The sequence below is a fragment of the Numida meleagris genome, chromosome 1 (assembly GCF_002078875.1).
Source record: "Numida meleagris isolate 19003 breed g44 Domestic line chromosome 1, NumMel1.0, whole genome shotgun sequence".
Taxonomy (NCBI): domain Eukaryota; kingdom Metazoa; phylum Chordata; class Aves; order Galliformes; family Numididae; genus Numida; species Numida meleagris.
The window spans coordinates 20,541,600-20,563,642 of NC_034409.1; the positions used below are offsets into that span (position 1 = coordinate 20,541,600).

A 22,043-nucleotide genomic window follows, 5' to 3' on the forward strand; every position below is an offset into this window, starting at 1 on the left:
TCCCCTCAGGACCTTCCAGAAAAATTAGTAGCTTAAATAAATTATTGAGAATTTTAACCACTTTAATAACCATTTTATTGCAAAACCAATGCACTACGAGCAAGCTTTAGTGCTCTTCTAAAATCTTCACAGATGGTTCAAAGCACAAAGCTGCAGCAGCCCATCTGGTGGTCTTAGAGTACTGACAAAGAAGAAGTGTGGCTCACCTAAATGCTTAGCCAGGAAGCATTTTTCAGAAATGCAGCTAGGTAGACAGTTGCAGAAGATATTTTTCTGAATACCATGGTAATTTAAAAAAGGCCTTTCAGCAATGGTACAAGCCTTTGAGAAGAGTTGTGTTACCTCAGGAGAAGGCAGCCCCTTTCCATGGGTAACACTGTGCTCACTTGGAGGTGGAGAGGTTCAGACCCTCGCAAGCCGCTAAGCTGAATCTTACTGTACTAGTTCTAGTGAAGCTGCAAGAAACCCACCCACACCTCTACACTGCTGACCACAGCCCACCATGAGATTCTTTCTCCTTGCAGAAGCAAATGAAGGGAAAGTGGTAAATCCTTCGCTGCAAACCTGATTTGAACGATGCAAAGTTGCTGCTTTTACCAAGATGCAAGCCTCCTTCATCTGGGCTAAATCCTGGGCAGTGCTAAAAATTCAGCCACTATGAACTGCATTGATAAGCTCAGGACCCCAAGAGTTGTGAGATCAGTGATACCACCTTTTCAAAATCCCCTCAAGGATTTCCTTTCTCCTCGTTTCTTCCCTTTCCTCATTTCAGTTCCTGAATCAAAAGCACTCCTGCACTCGTAACAGATACTCCGCTTCCATTTTCATTCCTCCGCATCTCCATATCTGTTTGCTCAGTCAGAACGTGCCTGGGGGACGTCACACTTTCTGCAACATTGCACCACAGTGCTTGCTGCAATTATGATGTTAAGCAGAACATTTGATTATGTGTCCTATATGGAATTTATAGCAGCCTTATAATAATTCTTCTGGAAAACATCAGCTCTTGTGAGAGTTTGGCAATGCTTCATTTCTCATGGACACAGTAACATTTAAACAACCCTACCACTACTAATTTAACCCTTGTTTTATAATTCCTTCAAGTGTAGAAAATCATAGTTCACGTACATTGCAGTCCCTTTCTTATTTTGCTTGAAATAGGCAGATACTCTTTCAAGTTGCAGTGGTCCAGGCATTGGATGCATTTGGTCACTGGACAAATACTGTTCATGTCTTCCAGGTACACTGCGTCTGTGCAAGCACAAATCTGTTCTGCAGTAACAGGTTCCCTCATGCCTGGGCTTTCTGACTGCCTGGTTTTCAAAAGCCTGCTCTGATGTCTGCCAGTTGCTCAGTGGCCTGTCAAGGCATGTAGGTCATCTCTCAGCAGAAGAACTTCTCACCACCCTACCCTTTCATGATCAGATCCTGTGCTTGTAGGATGGGGATTTGCAGTTTTGATATGCGTGTCCTCAGCTGTGCTATTTGAGGAAGGATCTCTTCTCAACAGGTGTAGCTTGCTCCCAACAGGTGTAGAATGATTTATCCTGAAGAAACAATTTGATCTCAACAGGATTTCTTGCTTGTAGGTCAGAGCAGATTTTAGCTTGCCAGCTCTGGGAAATTTGAGCATTTATATCTCTTACATACCAACTTTCCTTAAATCCTTGGCAGAGATAATAATGTTGAGTGAGAGGTCTCAAAGTGCACCTGTGACCCACCTCTCCCATGCTGTACTAGACCGTTGGGTGAGTACTCTGAGCTGATGAGCAGGTTTCCAGGGCTTTGATAACCACTAGGTAGCTTTGGTGGAAGGATAATAATAATGCTGTGAATAGGTTACCTGTTCTGCCTTTATGACTGTAGTCAGTGCTGATTCTGTTGATATAACTTACCTGAAAGCAGTTGTTATCTGCTCCAATTTGAAGCAGTGAGGTGATGACAATTTCTAAGCAGAATCCTTGCACGTTGCTTATGGTATATAACATTTTAACAGTGTGATGTTCTTTGGTAACAAAGCATGTATTCTCTTTGTAACACCAATGAATTACTTGCAACTTGCACCCACATTCCTGTGTACCCTGCCTTGTCCCTGCATCATGGACTGATCTGAGCTTCACAAACTGTATTTTTGGGTTGTGCCTCATGGTAATGTCATATTCTTGTAATAATCTGTCATCTGAGATACACTGTGCTTCGTCAGCACACAGGTATGAGGGGAAAATAAAGTCCTGGCAGAAATGCTTGCGCTGGCCCAAGCATGCATATGACTTCACATTCAGGCCGCTTTCCAGAGTCCTGTTTTCTTTGGTGCAGCCAGAAACCTTTCCTTGCTTTCTACTTGCATTCTCTGCCTCATACTTGCAAATTTGTTCACAGAAATGCTCATATATTATTTGTCGTAGTTTCATGCTTTCTGCGTGCTGGAGGGTAAATTATCTCCATGTCTGTTCCACTTATAATCACATTTAGCAGCAAACTTACTTATTAGCAACGTACATGACTGCTGCTCCTGATATAGCTACTGCAGCCCTTCTGAGCACTCGTGTCTGAGCTCTTGTATTTTTCATCCTTTTTATTAACCTAGAATGAATGTTTTCATCTTTAATATTTTATTGCTTGCAGTCTCTCTTTTTGCACAGGAAGGTGATATGTTATTTCTTTAGGTTTCTGATTACAATGCTATTAAAAGATACTTTTTACAGGCTGAAAGTGCTCATAGCATTTTAGATGTCTGTGGTCTGCTGGTGTCTAATCGAAGCAAGGCTTTTATCTGGCTAACAGCGGGGTTACTTTTTTTCTCGTTTTTTTTTTTTCCTGCTATCCAGCTTCTTTGCAACTTTTCCATTAAAGACACACAGGTGCAACACAGAACCCTTCCCCCAGCTTCCTTTTTTTCACTCGCCTGACTGGCAGTTGGCATCTGATCTGCCACTCCAACTAATGTTCTTTTTTACTCATTATGTTTATGTGCTTTGCAGCTCTCTTGGTTTATACAGTTGTGCCCAGCCAACTCACTTCTGGTCCCTCATGCAGCATCCAAGAAGAAGAGAACTGCAGTCCTATGGGGCAGCACTTAGGTTCTGCAGATCTTCTTATCCAATTTCTCTGCTTTTCTATTAGTCTATCACAAAGCACATCCTGAACTTCTTATATTCTGCGGCATGACTCTGTAAATAAGGATACTAACTGCTGTGTTACTGAGCTATGATAGGAAATTTCTAGCCCAAGAGCTCTACCACTGAGATAAAAGTGGTCACCTTTCGTCCTTCACTAATACAGAGAATGGGAGGGACAACCAGCCACCAATGAGGCTACTGGTGAAACACAGGGCAGGCCAGAAATTCAAAACAGTTGGAAAGCAGCAGAGGATGGGAGACCAATGGAGATGTAAAGAGACCTTGCATAATGTCTGTGCTTCAAGGGGGGATGTTGGAGAAAAAGCAACTGTTCCAGACCACAAGCAGAGACAAGGGGGGAGCATGAAGAGGCCGGTAGTAGAATATATCCCCATGATGCTATGGGAGTTGCCAGCTGCAGCGTGAGGGGAAGCCAGCAACAGATGGATGTCTCAAGTGGGCAGGGCGGGCAGCAAATGGCAGAATCGCCTCAGCTCTCTCCTGCCAGCTCCTGGCCGGGGCTTTGCCTTTAGTGGGACTGCGCACCCACGAGCATGGTGTGCCCCTGTGCTTCCACACATGGGGAGGCACGGGGTGCCGTGCCGGAGGCCTGAGGAGGGTGCACACATACATGTGGGCAACGCTTTCACCAGTGTACAGAGTGCATTATTGCTCTGCATTTATGTCATCTGTCCTGTCTCCAACAAGTATCATTTCCCTTTCCTCATCCTGATCCCAGCTGCAGTTGGCTCTGGCTGTTGAAGCAGGTGTGTAAAACAACTCATTTGTTACCAAAATTATCCCCCAGCCCCACTCAGAGCTGAATTGTTCTGCCAATCCTCATGCACAAAAATTAAACGCATTAAAGGCATAGTCCATGAAGTGCTGAAGGTCCTCACCACCTTCATAGAGGTCAAAGTGTCATTTCATGGACTCCAAAGGTAACCATAGGAGAAGAATTAAGCTTCTGAACAGGGTGCGTGAGCTGCACCTTCCCCCCTCCTCCCTCAGACGCAGGGGACCTGTTTCCTCAGACACGCCACCCACTCACAGGACAGCGGGCGGACAATTTCCATTGCGCACACTGGCAGCCGCTCCCTGAGCAGGCCTGCCTCGCGGGCCCGCAGGGACAGCACAGCCAGGCCTTGCTCCTGGGTTACACCAACGCAGGCTGGTGGGCCGAGCCCTGCTCTCCTGGTGCCACTTTGTGCGAACCTGCAGCTTGCCCAAATGCTTCCAGGCGTGCAGGCAGAGCGCACGCCAAGTGACACACACCGACTGCTGTGGGTGGGAGGCTTACGCACAGGGCTGATATCTGAAACAACGGACAGTTTGGACTGTGGGCAGCATCTTTTTGTCCTGAGGCTGAGACCACATGGTTTTCTGAACAGACCACAGAGCCTTTCTGGCAGCTCTGATGGAGAAACAAAAGCACGCGTGACTGGAACGCCTGCACATCGTGCACCAGTGTTCACTGGCAGCTTTCAAGCAGAACCTACAAGCACTGAATGGAGGGATATATATTTACAGATGATAGAGAATTAGGTCTAACAATATCCACATGAGGAAGGGCAGCTTCCTCAAACCTCCGAGCTAGCCAGTTCTCCTGGCCCCTGTGCAGGCTGACACACAAACCAGATGTGCTCCAGAACTTTCGTTATTATCCAGAAGGATAACGCATAGGCAGTGTCCTCTGGCAGCAGTTCCAGAATGTTGTGGGTGTGTGGTTTATTAGCATCAATCATAATGGCAACGAGCCATGTAAAGTGCCCTCCTCCCCCAAACTACAGTGCAAAACAGAAGTGCCATGGTGAAGACTTGTGGAGAAGAATCAAGGAGGGAGCTGAGCCTCCACTGGAGCCCTGTGGCACTGATGGCACTGTGGCAGTGAGAGATCCCCCAGTGACTGCTTCTAATATCAGGAAGGAAACCAGAGGATGGATGAAGATAAGAGGAAAAAACTGATTTGCAAGAATATTAAGGTGGAAAAAAGTACCTTGTTAAATCCACCGTTCCATTCAGATTCATATTCAAACTCCCAGTATAGAGAGCAGTCATCTTCATGTTTGTTTTCAGATCAGACTCTAATTTGTCCCTCTTTCTTACATTTATTTGAGCTTTCTGAAACCATGTAATCTTTTTAATCTACTCAGACTAAAGCTCTCAGAGCTGCTCTTGCAAACAGGCACTGAAGAACCTGGAGCCAGCTGCAAGCTCTCATTCTGGTGGCTTGAGTTTGAGGATGAGGTATTCAGAGAAGGAAGCACGCTTGCATGGTATCACTAGTCTGGGTCATTTAGCTGGGAAAAGCTTAACTTCTGCCTTCAGTTCTGTTTCTCACTGCCATCAACAAACCAATCAGATGAACAAACAAAAAGCAAGACTGGCCTTTAGCCATGGCACGGCTCCTCCTGCATAGAGACCAGCCAAGTTGTCAGAGGCACAGCATAGCTGGATATTAAAATTTAGCATCATTTCATTTCTATTTCAATAAAAAGGAGAATGGTTATTGCTTGATTCTGCTTATAGTGAAACAAACAATAAAAAGGTCAGTGGAGGAGGATGAAGTTACCAGAATTTAATTTCACTGGAATGTCTGTGCTTGAACAACACTCAGGATAGAAGAAATTGTGATGGGTTGGGGGATGTAAAACTTTCTTTCTCCGCTATGCAGCAAATATAGATGAGATCTTTACTATACGGCACAGACTTTCAAGGAACAAGGCAGGCATTTTAGTTCAGAGATGATTTTAAATTGAAACCTTGGCTTCCTTTCTGACTGGATTGTTGACCCAACTAGTGGAAGTCTCACCTGCAGCTTGGCTCAGCACTGTGCTGGCAGAATGGAGCAGAAACACAAGTGTAAGCCCCAGGTTGTGCTGACTGCTGATGCTTGTCAATCCAGCTTCGAAAACACTCATTCTGACTGGGCACTGATCGCAGCCAGATGGAGTAGTACCTGATAACTGATTATGTGCTCTTGCTGGCAGCCACCTGCCAGATGCATGAACTCCAGACTGTGGGCAGTATGGTGACACTTCTGCTCTGCAGAGACACCAGGCTGAGCAGCTCCTTGTCTCACTGAGTTGCTTGTACACTTCTGCGTGTACACACACCGGATTTCAAGTGGATGCAGCTAAAGCTGAAGCTATTGTGCTGAGGGTGATCAAAGCACACAGCAGAACCACTGGTATTTACCAGCAGCAGGGCAGCAGATAAAGTACCAAAGAAAGGGGAAAATACATAATGGGAGACTTATTTTAGAAAGGTTCTTGAAAAGTATTTTCTTTCTTTTCTCTATATCAAATAGCAGAGCTTTTTTATAAAGCACAGATTTCGTACATCTCCTGAAACAAGCCACCAAGGAACTGCCTGAAAACAACAGAGAAACAAGACGCAACTTTTAAAACAGCAGCTGCCTAGGCTGGCTGTTCTGACCATCTGTTCTGATGCCAGAAGCTCTCATGTCACACTTGCAGAGGTGTGCATGAGTGTGACAGCCCTGCACTGATTTTAATACTGCCACAGCTGGCTTCATTTTCTCATGGAACAAAAAGAAAAATGAAACAAGGAACCAATTTCACTAGTTTCAAGGCATGAACTGCTGTGCTTGATGATTTTGTATTCCTCACCATTGCTTTGCATTCTGTAAAGAAAGCCCCCACGGAAAGATTTTTGTGGTAAATAAAGATGTTTTTTTTTAGCAGCAGTTAGTTTAGGTATCTGATATTTCAGAAACCTCAATCTATACAGAGGCTGGCACAGAGGAAGTCTTGGACTTTTAGGAAAACATCCACCTGGATGATAGCTGTGCTTGGCAGCTTGTCCTGAGGCATGACAGGCATTCGGGAGCCTTTCCTTCAAACAGCAGAAGGCAGCGGCTGCTGCTCTTGTCTCATCTCACAGCTGCGTTGAGCAGGGAATCCCACCAGAACAAGTTTCCAGAGAGGTTTTCTAAGCCTACATGAAGGTTTCACATTACATTTCAATTCATTTTGTAACTTCTACGCGTGGTTTTCATGCAAACCATGAAATAATCTTTACATGCAGGGAAGCATAGGAGAATCAGGATAACACATACACAACATAATGCCATAGCCTCTGTCCTAGAGATAGCAAGGGCACAAACATGGGACATGACGTTTCTGCACATTTCTGCTCTCATTAAGATAAATGAGATGATTGACAAAGGAAGACTTAATTATAACCTACATTTCCACAAAGGAACAGAGGAGGGTTGTGACAGTAGAAGATCATTTTCAAGCAAAATGTGTGCTTTTGCAGAGATACCACAAGGGAGAGGAGATATTTTCCCCCAAATACTGGGGAAAAAAAAAACCACTTCTAGCCTCTTTTGTGAAAACCAGAATATCCTCTTCTCAGCTGAATGTTATTCCTGACTTATTCCACCTCTTACTGCTGACTCCCTTCCTTTCCTTCTCACAAAGTATAAAGAATTAATGAGACAGAAGTTAAAATACGGGACATGATAAAGCTGTAACACATCCTTTATATTTTATAGATTTACAGATATTATAGACATAATTTTAAACATCAAGATGAGAACAGAGATTATTTAAACCTCTCAGCTATCACAGGCTCTTATAAATTTGGAAGACCTCATAGATACAGACAAAGCTACTTACAGCTAAATCCACAGGCTAGAACAGCAATAACCCATGGCCACGTTTAGGGTAAAGCAATTAAAGACACAAATTAAATTCTCCTTCACAGTGACACTGACAACAAAGCACATATGTAATCTGACTCAAATCATGCTGTCTGTGTCTCTGCATGCCATATTTTTGAATGAAATAAATTATTAAAAAAAATTAATGCACTCATTCTTCAGCTGCTGCGCATTAATTCCTGCAATTAAGAACACTGGTAGCCTAAACACAGTGATTAAATAGTCCACTAACTGTGTGCCTGAAGAACCTAATTTTTTACAGTGCTGACTTGTTTTTATTCAGTAGTGACACTCAGGAAATATCATGTCACTGCGGAATAAGTCGACTGCAATTTCTTTTCTACTAAATCTTTTCAACTTGATATTGCAAACATCACTCTATTTTGAGACTCTGATCTATTGATAAGAATAGCTTTCGATATACCTTCTGTATAAACAAATGCTTGAGTTTAGTGCTTTCTAACATGCTTGAGCTATAGTGCTGTTGATTAAGCAAAGTTTGTAAAGCAAACACAAGTGCTTAACAGGTAAACTTCAAATTTAAGCAATGCACAAAGTGTAAAACAGGTCAATGCAAAAAAATGCACTTACCTGGTATGTAAACTGCACGTCACTTGGTGATTTACCTAATTTTCCATTGATGTTAACTTCAATTTGACCTTGTTTAGGTACCTTCATTTCTCCAACTTGACACACAATCCTAGAGAGAAATAGTAATCTAAGTTTATCTGTTAGCAGTAACAGCTGCAATACAATGCAAGGTACAATAGTTAGCACACGTGCCGCCAGCAAAAACACAAACTTGGCTTTATCCTACACGAGGTACTTGAGCTCTGGCTCAGATTCCCACCACAACCACCCAGGAATATTTTAATCATATCTATATGGAGTAAAACTGAAACTTGAGCACATAGCAACTACTGAGCTGACTTCCTAGTAGAAGACTGAAATTCAGTCCACAAGTCAGGGACAAAACTGCCTGGGCCTAAACAAAGTTTTCCCTTTATCTGGTGGTGTTAAAAAACCCAGTGACACCCCACATAGACCTTGATGCAAGAATCAGCTACCTTATAAGTTTCTGTATTGGAGCTGCTAATGCTTTTGTTGTGAATCCTGCTATCTCTCAGCTTTAAGCTACTGCATTTTCACACCTATGATCAAAATCCCTTGAGAATTACTGTTCTCTGAAAATAAATCCTCAGATAACCCACGCAAAATCAGAGGTCAAGGAACAGCGGAGGATAAAACATTCTGTGTTAACCCTCACTGCTGCTGAGGGTGAGCTGCAATGTTTAGATTTCTGTTTCCAACAGGTGACATGCAGAAGAAAAGCATGAAAATGCAACAAGGATTCGACACACTCAAAAAGTGGGACGAACGCTTAGTGGTGAGCTGATAATTCAGTTAGATAAGGATGCACACAGTGTTTGCAGCCTGCGCGGGCAGTTTCACACGGGACACACCCTAGGAATCACTGTTCATTTCCTTCATTCTTTCTCTACTTGGATTATTACTCCTCTGTAAGCAGCGCACAACTGCTTAAAAAAAAACAAACAGAAAAAAAACACAACCCAACCCCCAAATTACTGAGTACAGTGTACTTAAATTAGGACTTATAATAAAAGGATTGTCGAGTCTCCTTGCAGATCGCTCCAGAATTTTCTGCCTGGGTACTGGCAAATGGACAAAATTCTCTAAATTCTTGCATGTCCTGGCATGCGTATGGCCGCCTGAGTCTGTTCCTCATCATCTCTACTGTATTCTTGGAAGTTGTATCTCTGTGTCAGGCAGAAACAGGAAACAGTGCCTTTGGAAGAATGTCTACCATATGTCAAGCTAAGGAAAGCAGTCGGGTGCGGGGGCACGGGGGTGCAAGGGGGAGCCGGCAGCAGGATGAGCAGGGATTTTAAATGAGCACGGCCTCCATCCCCCCGTTACAAATGAAAACTACAAAGGAGGAGGACAGACTTCTCCAGGCCGACAAAAAAATATCACAGCAGAGCCAGCGAGCAGCGTCCAGTGCCTTAAAGCTCGCTGCCCTCCTACCCATGGGAGGAACCAGCTCCTAAAAATGAATAGCTTTTTGCTGCAGGAAGGATGGGGAAGCAAGACTCGGTGCTTCTTTTTTTTTTTTCTTTTTTCTTTCTTTTTTTAATTAAGATTAAATAAAGTAATAATTAAACAAAAGAATGGAAGAAGATAAAGATGCAAAATTATAGATATCCATTTAAACATTTTGAATAGCTTCTTTTTCAAGGCTTCCCTAATGGAGAACATCCTTCAAAACCTCCTAATTTGTTGGTAAATTACATTATGCGAGTTGCATTTGTTCTCGCCCATTACCACACTGGCAGAGCTTAGGAAACCAGTAATGTTGCTACGATACAAGGAACCAGTCATCTCAGTTTTGGCTCCTTTCCACATATTTAAAAATACCAAAAAGCTTTAGAGAAAGCCAAGAGGCTGTGGAAATTCTTGTAAGGCTACATTGGGATTCAATGCAGCTTTTGCAAACACTGGAAATAGGGAATGGGGAAAGATGGCTGAAAGGGAGTTTTAAGAATTTTGTGGATAGTGATGCATGCGTAAATGGGAGTGATGGTAACGGATTTGGGAAGCAGTAGGAGACACAGAGCTTTATAGATATTCTTAGGTCCTTGGGGCCTGGGAAGCTGCTAAATGCCTGATCCACAAACTGACTAAAGCAAAAGCTAAAAAAAAATAATATTAAAATCTCTTAGGCATCTTTAAAATCTCATGCCACAGAAATATCAAAAACTGATTATACCACACTTCAAAGTAATCAAGGAGAGCGAAAGCCAAGGTTTCAAATGCAGTTTCAAATATTGAAAGTGAATGAAAGAAAAATCACACTACTTAAAATATGTCATTACTAATAATATGAGGACTACTCCAAAAGTAATGTCTCTTGTTTTATTATGTTGGCTCAGAACGTCAGAGGTGGATGTTGGTGCTATGGCAGTAGAGGCTGAACCTTCCTGCCAATATTCCAATGCATGTTGGTGCCCTGTGACAGATGGCAGCAGAGGGGCTGACTGACAAAATGGTGTCTGACATGGACGTGCGTATGAAGCGAAGGTGCGTCACTGAATTCCTCCATGTAGAAAAAATGGCACCCACTGACACTCATTGTCACTTGATGAATGTTTTTGGAGACCAAACAGTGGGTGTGAGCACAGTGAGGTGGTGGGTGGTGCATTTCAGCAGTGGCAACAGTGACGGTGGGTTACATCCGCTGGTGCAGATTTTAACGAGTGCAGCATGCAGGCTTTTGTTCGCTGCTGGTGAAAATGCACAGCTAGTGGTGGTGACCGTGTTGAAAAAGAGCATTTTGTAGCTGAGAATTATCTCTATCAAACAGTGTTATTGTGTTCTCTGTATCTGTTGTAGTTTCCATGGAAATAAATAGGAGGTATTACTTTTGGAACAACCTACATATTATTCCTGAACCTTTATGCTATGCTTCCAATCAGCTACTATCAAAAGAGTATTTCCCTCTTGAAATAAGATTCTTGCTATAATCTATAGTAAGCATCTAGACACCTAGAAGAATTCAGTCACCTTGTTTTTACTTTTTGGCACTGCTTAAGAGTGTGAGAAGTAATCTACAAAGCATCTACCAGCCTGCTTAGGCAAATCAATATCCATAGACTTGATGGCTCTGTGATGAAATTGAGTCATCTAAAGTTAACCCAAACCTCAAGGCTCCCTCCCTGCCTCCAGGAGAGAACCTCTGTGGCTGGACTGTTATAAAAAGAATTAAGCTTCCTTTTGCTTTGCTGACACTTTCCCATTGGTTGCTCTGTGGTTGAGACTTCCCAACAATTTTAATGACTAGATGCACACCTATCATGCCTTTAATTTAAATGCTCATAAATAGTTTTGAGACATCTGCAGTAATAGTTTATGAAAGCTTTCCAAACAAATACAAAAAAGGCAATGAATCAGAAGCAGGAGGGGAACACGCTATCGTAAATTTGTTGCTGTGCTGGAACCTGTAACAATTTTAAATAAAAACTTTGACATGTCAGTATTAAACACTCTGCTTATACTGCACTAGTTCTTCCTTTTATCAGTAATTTCTAATAATCACAGTAACGTCTTCTTCTTGTGAAGATGCATAGAAGTTCATTTTTAATTTTTTTATCTAAAATGTTGAGCAAAATATACAGCGATTACCTTGTGGAAACAGAGTAGAATTCCTCCTTGAAAATACATTCCTTGTCTGCCACTGTTATATTTTTTACATCTTCTGCTTTTATTCCCAAATTAGATCCCATTATGGTCAAAAGAATTCCACCATCCAGCGGTCCAGTTTTTGGCTCAATCTGTTTACATGAGGGAAAGTAAATAAATAAATAAATATTTCAGTGACCATGTACGCCATAAGCAAGTCTGAGCACAGGCACCCGGCTGCTGCTGACTGCTGCCGAGTCCAGCTCCAGAAACACCTGCTCCATTCTCCAATATTTCATATTACTAAGACTGGATCCTTGGTCCACGGCCATCCCTTTGCACTCAGTGCGTAAATAAAGTAGCTGAAAAAGGACTCGGCAGTGTCTGTAGCAGTTTCCAGATATTTTGTTTAAACCTGAACCTAGCAAAAGCTTTCAAAAAACTAATATATCCCAACATTATTAGTATTTAGCATTTAACCTGTATAAACAGTATCACTTTTATCTTTCTTCACTTTCTTTTCCTTCCTACTCGCATCGTCTTAATCAGGACACTAGTATTATACAAGTATCCTTCTCCATGCTTTCTGTCAAGACTTTAGGATACCTGCCTTCCTTGGCAGAGTTCAAATGTTTGCTTGCCATTTCTTCTCAAATACAGCATCACAGCCAGTTTCATGCATTGTGCCACTATTCTGGCTGTACCCACACTGCAGCCCCAGCTGCATAGCCTTGGGAGATTCATCACGCCTCTGCCAGGGCAAGGCATAGGTTTCAGATTTAAACTGAATCAAATATCCCCATTATAACTCAGCATCTGCCATATCACTACAGCATTTTGTGGTGGCTAGGATATGTTCTTATCAAATGGTGTGTGTGGATTTCAATGTACTGATGCCACTGTCATGGTAATTTAGATGTGCTCAGCTGAAGTACCTAGAATGTTTTCTAGGCAACAATGCCCAGAAAAAACAGTATTTGGCTTGTAGCTGAAAAAGCAACTGCTGGAAGTAAGGGAGAGTTTATTGCTTCTTGCTTTGGCTGCTGGTTCACCAGGTGGAACAAAGCTTTTCCTTCACCCTGGGTAATGCTCCCACCACAGACCCACAGCTCACTAAGGGCTGCACATTTGCCCTCTCCGACTTCTCACATTCAACTTCTACAGCCTCAGGTTGCATCAGGTTTCAGTATGAGTTTGCTTGGATACTTTCTGATGAAAAACAATGCACTGGTAAGGAGAAAAAAAGCAATCTTACGCGAGTGATTTCTGGATAAGGACACGTGTTGGTGGGAGGAGCACGACACAGCTTCTCATACACACACTTGCTTGGCTTGCCATCCTCTTCACACCAGACACACTTGTAGTCTTCATGGGCCGCAAGACACAAACTGCAATCACTTCGTCCATAGGAGCAATTGTACAGGGTCACTGAAATAGGGATGGTAAATGCACTTAGACATTTCCCTAAAATAAATCCTATGTACAAAGCCCCCCATTGCTCAGCTCAGTCCTGTGAACAAGGTGTGCACTGTGCACTTAACCTCTGAATGCCGGTGGAAGAAAACTGTATTTATTATTGGACAGAAAACCCTCACAACTACTACGTGCAGAGTACAAATATACGATCAAGAAGAACTCAGACACAGTTTTGTCACTCAGGCTTTGTCAAAACACTTAAGCACAAAGTCTTTTCTTTGAGCATCTTCAGTGAACCTGGCTATAAGGCAGCTCAAAGACCAGTTCCAAAAGCAGGTCCTGCTGGAGCACCAGCAGCCAGAGATTGAAGGCCACAAACTCCCATGGTGTCTCTGGGACAGATACAGCTGGCATAGGACCCTGACAGTTGTTTATTTATAAGAAGAGCCTGTGTTAGCTTTTTCCAGGACATCTGGGCCTTTCCAAAATCATCATGAAAACCTGAATGAAATTATAAGGTCAACACTTAATGAAACGTTATCCTTTGTCCAAGTTATACCTCCCTTCTTCTCCATTGTCTTGCTTTTGCCTCTCTGCCTGGAGCTGCTACTCTGACACATGCCTTACTCCTTCTGCAGTGGAGTTTAATCCCAGTTCTTCTGAACCAGGAGACCAAGTCCAACAGTCATGAACTGGTGAACCAAGCACCAGATGTCCCAGACACTAAGCTTATTTTGGCACCCATCAATCTCTAGTACAATGCACAGTAACTGAACAAAATCAGTTTTTCCAAATGGATGCAAAGATTTGAGACATAGCTGGTGGTTCAGCACCATAAGGAAAGCCTGGCTTTGCAAAAAAAACATTGGGAGATGCACTTGAGAGCTAGCCCAGAAGAAACAGACTGAAGAGATGCCACACAGTTCTCTGGGGAAAGCATGCATGTGGCACAGATTATTCAGAGCATGAGTGCTGTGCTTCCCTGGGCAGGTGAGCTGGTTATCACAAAGAGGAGAGCTTCTTGATCCTTCCTTTTATGCTTTCCCTTCATCCCTGCTTATCCCATCCCTGCTTATCCCTACCCTTTGGCTGCCCTATTTTTCTGGCCATGCAGCCTCACCCTCTGTCACCGAGGCTCTGGCACCTGTTGAGTTTTTTTGTAAATCAGCTTAACCTAGCAGAGGAGCAGAAAACTATCCAGGTTTCCTCCTGTGCTCTTTCAAGTGTTAAATGTGAGCACAGATGGGAGTTGGGAGTACATGACAGAGAATCAACATCTCCCCTTTCCAATGGCCATTAGCTGTTTAAGCTCATTAAGTCTCAAGAAATTGTACCCTTAGTGACATTGCTTTTTTCCCCAAGGAGGTACACCCTTAAAGATGCAGTAAGCAAACTGACATACACAGAGGAGACCAGTCGGCAAGAGAGACTGGGATAATCCCTTGGAGACTGCATGTGGTAAAAGCCCTCTGAAATGTCCATTTAAAGAAGGCTTCTATACTCAGAGGTGCAGGACTCCAGAAAGGACACCAGCAAAACCACCCTCCAGTCACTAACGTTTCAATGCACGTGATAACCTCCTAGATAACAGCAGAAGTAGCAGCAGCTTTTAACATCTAATTCCAAGAGGCTGCCATGTCAGATTCCTACTGAAATGAAAAAGTAAAATGAGAACGCTGGTTTCCCATTATTTTTCAGCAGTGTCCTTATTCCCCCTGCTAGGTCTGAACAATTATTACAGATATCTAAAATATCACTGCAGTCTCTCTACCATTTATATGAGAGCATACAACCTTATAAGGGCAGTTTTTCTTTAAATGCTGCATATTTAAAAAAAAAACAGCCTTCAGTCTCACAGCTATAGTTTTTATTAGAATAGCACATTCTTATTCTTTCCATTACAGTGAAGAGTTAATGCAACAGTGAAGGCTGCTTTTAGCCCTTCTTACATCTAATCAGCATATTCAAGCTAATATCAAGCAGCTCTGCCAGGATGCACTCAGACAAGACATCCTTGGAGGTGTATGCAAAGTCTTTGACATTAGTAACAATGAACTGATGGGAAAAAGCATGCTTTTGATTCAGCTCCTCTCCTGAATTTACAAGGAAGGGATGAGTGCAAAGTAGAAGCAGCACATTTACTTCATATGTTGAGTGTATCAGTGTGGAATCATTGAGTTAACAAATACAAGCCAGGCAAGAATTTTCAATGATTAGTGTTAACTCTTCACTCTGTATGTTGGATGCGAAGGTAGTGATGGGGAAAAGCACCAGACTGACAGCTCTACGATGTTGACTATGTGCTACTGACAGAAGAAACAGCACTGTCAGTAGCAAGGAAGAGTTTCCTCGTGGTGAGACGCCACCTTGCTTCCTTAATGCAGCCCTCAGAAAGGCTGCTACTGCATAGGAACCTGAGCAGATCATATTGTCAAACAAAATCTTCCCTTCTTCCCTAAACCCCGCATTACCCACCCACACCACCTCATGGCCACCTGGCAGAACAGGGCAGTACGCCTACAGCATCACTTTGTTGAGCTTCTTTGGCTGGAGAGAGATTTTTGTCCCATCTCCCTGTAAATAACATTAGCGCTGCAACGTCTTGACATCCCTCACATCCCGTTGTATAAACGCATCCAAGAAAGCTATGGCCTTAAAGCATTAAACACTCCCCTTGTTCACTGATCAGCTCATTAAATGTACCAGCAGCAAGCCACTCATTAGATTCAGACTCTTATCCATCACCTTGAGATACCAGCTGTGAAATCATTGATAAAAAGGACAAAGGATAAAAGAGCTATATTGGATTTCGTACTGTTCAGCACCCCTGATGGCACAAGATGTAAAAGCGCTGTCGTAACTTAGTATTCGCTAAGTGTCATACAAAGGAAGGTTCTTTGACTGGCAGGTTCAAAGGTGCTTCTCAGCAGCAATCATATATCCAAAGTCAATTCTTTTCAAGATGCATAAAAAATACTATGCTCTGGATCATCCGGCAAGGAAATTTCAAAGCAAGAGAGAATTTGGATATAAAAATCTTTCATAATAAAAAGAGATAAGACATTTGTTGATAATTTTTCAATTCCTCTCTTGTAAGGATTCTATATTTTGATTTGAACGATAACCTTTCTTTAATAATTTAGCTACTACCTTTATTCTATGGTTTTGTTTTTCTTTTTTTTCCCACACTGGGAAAAAGATGTTGGGAACATTCGGTCAAAATTCTGCAATTTTAAACACCACGGGCTTTAGAATGGAAATGAAGACACTCCAAGACTGCAGTATGACCTCCCCATAATGTGCATGCCACGTCCTCTTTTAAGTGCTTTCATCACTGCACACAAAGCCATAGGGAAAATCTGAAAACATACTTCTGTGCTGCCAGTGTGACAGGGGATCAATTTAAGTATTGTTCAGATGGAAAAATATGGTCTTCAGATTTAATCTGTAGGGAAAATAACTTGGGGGTAGTATTAGTTTTCCCAATGTTGACTCCTCAAACAAGTAGTAAAAGTGTTGCCTCGCTGTTTTTCCAGGATCATGCCTTAAAACATTGGTCCAAAGACATGCCAGGCAGGTCCCAGTTCGCAGATGCTGCTCCACTGATTTTAAAGGAGCATTCTCACCTCAGCTCCAGACTAAACCCACAGACATAACTGCCGTAGGTTGAAAGAAGTAAAAATAAAGTAATAAGCAATTTATATCAGAGACCAAGTCTTTATTTGTGCTATACACTAAATATTCTTTTTTGTTGCCATAGAAATAAATGAATAAAGTAATGAGATGGAAGCACACGGAGTGTTTATGCGTCTTGCTGGCTGCCAGCAGACACAAAGGCTGCTGAGTCTGCTGCTCAGGAGCTGAGACAGCTGCAAGTGCAGACTTCAGGTGAAGTCCAGACGAGTGGCAGTAAGGAAAATCACCCTTCTGTGAACAGGGAGGGAGCAAGCTCATTGCAGCTTTTGGAGACTAGGGGAGGAAAATAGCCATTTAAGAAACAAACCACTAAAGTATGCTTGAAGTGTGAAGTTTTGCTCACTTGAGAATACTGGCAACATCTCTAAAGCGGCCTTTAATACATAAAACGCTGATATTTAATCCATGAGTTTCATATTAATAACTTTTGATCTGTCAGATTTGATTATTTCACCAAAACCAATAAAACCTGGAAAGGTAACATTCTTGTCACAAATCAAAAACTAGAAATAGATTCCTGTTCACTGTAATCAACCGCCCCTTAACCCTATATTTTGTACTTACCCATCAGTTTGCTGTCAATCTTAACCTTCTCTGTTCTTATGGATAAGTTAAGTTTTAGGGTTTCATTTGCACTATAGGAGAACTGAAAAAGATGATATTATGGAGATATTAATTTTGCAAGGCAAATTTAATACCTTCTGTGATGCTTAATAATCAGTGCTGGGAAGGTTTTAGAAGCTATCCAAAACCATATGGTCTTTTTTTTTCACCTTGGCCCAATATATTTATAGAAAAAATGTTTTAATGAACCTAATCCTTCACAATCAGAATTTTCAAGTACCAAGGGAGAGCAATATCTGGATGCCTACTTTTCATTAATTTAATTTACGTTTGGTTATAAGTATCCAAGCAGCTAGGGTACTGTTTGGTGTCAGTAAATATAGCTGTGGACCCTGCTGAGTTCTCCCTTCCCACACCATCTGGTCCCATTATTTCTGTGGCCACGGCAGGCTTGCACCACACGGAGAGGAAACCTCTTGCATCTTTTGCAGCACAGCCCCCTCATTATAGCCAAGGCACACGGTTTACATGCTCCAAGACACGGGCTTCTGCTGAGGCTGAAAGACAGCAGCAATAACAACAGGTGGGAAAGAAAAACAGCAAAGAAAATATAATGACTTCATAAAGGAAATTACTTGTGCTTGACTCAAATGCTGCATAAATGTTAATTAGTTCTCAAAACCACTCTCTTAGCAAGCTGATAAGGTTAAAGTCAGCATCACATTTGTGAGTTTAGCTCTGAACTCAGCAGACTTCTTTTGAATACTATTTTCTTTCTCTGTAAAATAAACCAGAGTGAAAGCTGCATGGACAGTAAGTAAGCCAAACAACGGCATACTGTACTATTCCCACTTTTACAGATGTATAAACTGTGCTATGGGAAAGATAATTAATTGGTGTGTGGAGAGGGAGAGCTCTGAAATTCTCATCTTTTATCTCAATGATTTCACCAGATTGCATTAAAAGTGGAGAATAAAAGAGTAATGGCCCCAGATTCCTCCAGGGATGGTAGAATGAACCCATCGATTCAGAACTGCAGCAAAATGATCTGGGACTTTAAAGAGAGACCCCGGGAACTCTGAGGCAAAGCTCCTACTTTTGACTGCTACTACCAAAGGAGAGTGTCTACCAGAGATGACTTTCTTCTCTGAGGGAAACCACTACAACATACTTTGAGACACACACGTATGCTGAAACAGGACTATGAAAAACAGCATATATTTGGTAGGCAAACCATATTTTTGCATTTACCTCTTTACTCGTGAAGGAAAATTTTCCTTCATCTGCTGCATCAACAAGGGCTTCAAATTCAAATTGGCTGTTCCCAACTACAAATTTTTCATTCTGTGGAAGAGAGAAGTTCAGCTTTCAATTTTTACAGCATCACCAAGTGCAATAACATACCACCAGGCAATATACTGTCCAGCATTAGAAGTAATAAGATCAAATGGAGAAAGCTAATCAGTTAAAGTCGTCACCTGAAAACAAAGCTAGTGAAAAGTCCAGCCACAGCCAGTGCAATCTGCTGCCTTGCTGCACCCCTCCAGCATTCCCTTAAGGTGCAAGCACGGGGAGGTTCAAATAAAGCAACAACATATCTAGCACTCGGTTTCAGAGAGTGTGAAGGAAAAGCCAAGACATGTGAAAGCTGGATGGCTTCACACATCAGATGTGTCATTAGTGGAGCTGCTTGAGTTCTGCCCTTTAAGGTTTTCTCTGTGGGATTACAGGCAGAGCAGGAAGGCAAGAATTACGAGGGAAATGGGAACGAACGTCCTACGGATCTTGCTGGCTTTGTCTTTTCTGCTTCACCAAGACTCCAGCTGTGTTTTCACGAGACAGCCTTTGATGGTTGCACCAGTTTAAGGGTATTCCTGCCTGCTACAAGCTTTCTTCTTCTCTTTTCACCTTGTATCTCAAAAAAGCCATTAATTCCTGCCCCTAGGCTGCAGCACCTGAGTAGCACTGGCACAACTCTCAGCACTGCTGTTCTCAAACAAGGGACTGTGCCAACTGAAAAGCAAACCATGGCACTGTTCCTGTGCTGGGTCAGCCTCCCATCCTGGCCCACAGCATAGCTGCCTGTGTAGCTTTGCCAGAAGAACCAGAGAAAGAAACAAATGGCAAGGATGTTTTTAGACAGTGTTGCTGGTGAAGACTTAGGAAAGCGGAGACCACAGGAATACAAGACCACCTTCATCTCCAGTGCTTTTTAGGTCCCACTTTTAGTCACTTGAATCTCTGAGTACTTCGAAAAAATACTCGGTAACTTGATCTCTCTTTCCTGCTCTGATTCTGCTACTGCCGTCATGAAAACCTTGTGTATGAGGATAGTAGATACATCTTTAATGCTGGCATCACTGGCAGCTCACAGATCAGGTTTATGTAACTAGAGCAGTGGAAGCCCCTCTTATTGCCCCTGTGCTGTGACAGGTTGAGCAGTGGACACAAGAGCCCACCAAGGTTTGGGGCTGAGGAGAAGCATGTGCTCAGCTAGGCAAAGGGCCCGGCTCCAGACTCTCAGAGGTTTGTGTACAGAGGGATACAGACCTTCTGCTTCTTCCTTCTCAGAACCTGCATACAGAAAACAAGCTGCTGAGCTCATAAAGACCTTTTCTGCAGTTTTCAGAGCCCATTCTGTTTCACATCCTCCAAGTGTTAAAGCACCTTACAAATCTCTTTTTTGAAGAGCGACGTCTCACTTTACATGTTTTACATTTCAATCATGCATTTTAAAAAGTGGTCAAATTCTGCTGCTGCTGTGTGAAGCTTTCCCGTGTGTTTAACAGACTGTGTTGGGAGAGGAGGGGACCTTGGTGCGTGTGATGGCTGTCACCTGGAGAGAATGGAAATCAGGGGCTGCAGTGCTGGGCTCTACAGCAGAAGGCCCAGAGCTCTACTCAGCAGCCTGGGCATAGAAGAGATAATGTAGCAAACACCAAGAAGTGATTTATACATCAGAGACTCATGACAAAGACAAATCCAAATGGGAAGTTACTTATAACTAAAATTTTTCGGAGGGCCATTAAGGTTATCTTGGCGTCAGTACATCTGTCTCTTCTACCATGCCAGTCTTTCAAGGATTCAGCTGGAGAATGTCTCAGAAGTTCCATGCAATACAACTGATCAGTGTTAAACTTTCCTTCAGTGCCTTTCTAACTGCTTGCTCTGAATGTGGTTATTTCCAGGAGGAAAAGGACAGCTTGGATTTACTTCTGCCTCCTACTGAAATTCTTTTAGAGGAAGGAGGGTCAGAAAAATAGTCAACAGCTTCTCATCTTTTAGTCTATTTGCTTCCAGCAAAGGCTCTCACAAGGAGATTTATTCATTGTAATATAAGTGTTCACAAGTTAAGAGGATTATCCGAAAATTGTGGACTTATTCTTCTACACCGACCTTAACCGCCAATCTGCATTTACAGAGATGCTTAGATGCATGATGCTGGCTAGTGCACTTACTCATTATTAGGTAGGCTGTGCATGCTCTTTTAAACAAAGCACAGATTAAACTAACATAATAGAGCTAGTAGTTCAAAGTAACAACAGAACATTTATTTTTGCTGATCACCTTTTTCTAAGCAACAATGAAGGCAAATAAGATACAAAAAATGGATATATATCAATGTCCTAATTGATAAAGTCCTTTAATGCGTTCATGGCTGTGTGACTGCCACCTCCAAACACACCGTACTGCCCAGGACATCCTATGATAAAATTATTCTATGTGAGAAGCCACATTCTATTTTGCACTTGAGCTGAGGGCCAGCCCCTGTAAAAGATCTGTCCATAGGTTTCTCCTGAGCCACCCTGTTCTCCATGAGAAGGTTACCCTATGCTGAGTGTAGGTTATGCCATTACTCAATATAACTTTCAGTAATCAAACTTAGTGCTTCAGGTAGTACGGCCATATAGGAATGAGTGTCTCCATGATTACAACTATTTCATTTTTTTGTGTATTTTCACATGGTCTTAGAACTCCATGCATACAGATGTAAAGCACTCCGTGTGCCTGTTCAAGTTCTGGCACTGAAGGCCTTACAATTCTGCTGTAAAAATGCACCTCTGTACTGGGATACATGGGGCTACTCCCATGACAGAGATGTTCTCACTAGCCTCTCACCTAAGAAAAACTATTCTGACATCACTTGACACACATTTTTCTCCAGGGTCTCTCCAAACTAGGGCCTATACATTCATCTAACTTCTTACAGAGACTTGAATTCCACACAAGCCTTTCCAGATCCCAGTTAAATAAATGCCTGCTGGTCTGTTCTGTAGGCAAACTTTTAAATATTGCTACACTATGATAAAGCATTCAAATCCACTGCATGTGTTTGGCTTTGTTAAATGTAATTGATACCA

The 22,043-nt window shown here is 42.4% G+C and overlaps 1 protein-coding gene across 4 annotated transcripts in view; it reads right to left on the bottom strand.

The window, feature by feature from the left end:
* PLXNB2 (plexin B2) overlaps window positions 1-22,043 on the bottom strand; it is a 253,074-nt gene that overhangs the window by 37,886 nt on the left and 193,145 nt on the right. For all 4 annotated transcript variants that reach the window (XM_021384759.1, XM_021384760.1, XM_021384762.1 and 1 more), the window contains 5 exons: window positions 18,934-19,026; window positions 17,683-17,764; window positions 13,262-13,434; window positions 12,010-12,158; window positions 8,401-8,509 (listed from right to left, as the gene is read on the bottom strand). In XM_021384759.1, coding sequence (XP_021240434.1) covers window positions 8,401-8,509; window positions 12,010-12,158; window positions 13,262-13,434; window positions 17,683-17,764; window positions 18,934-19,026 — 606 coding nt within the window. The remainder of the gene's footprint in view (window positions 1-8,400; window positions 8,510-12,009; window positions 12,159-13,261; window positions 13,435-17,682; window positions 17,765-18,933; window positions 19,027-22,043) is intronic.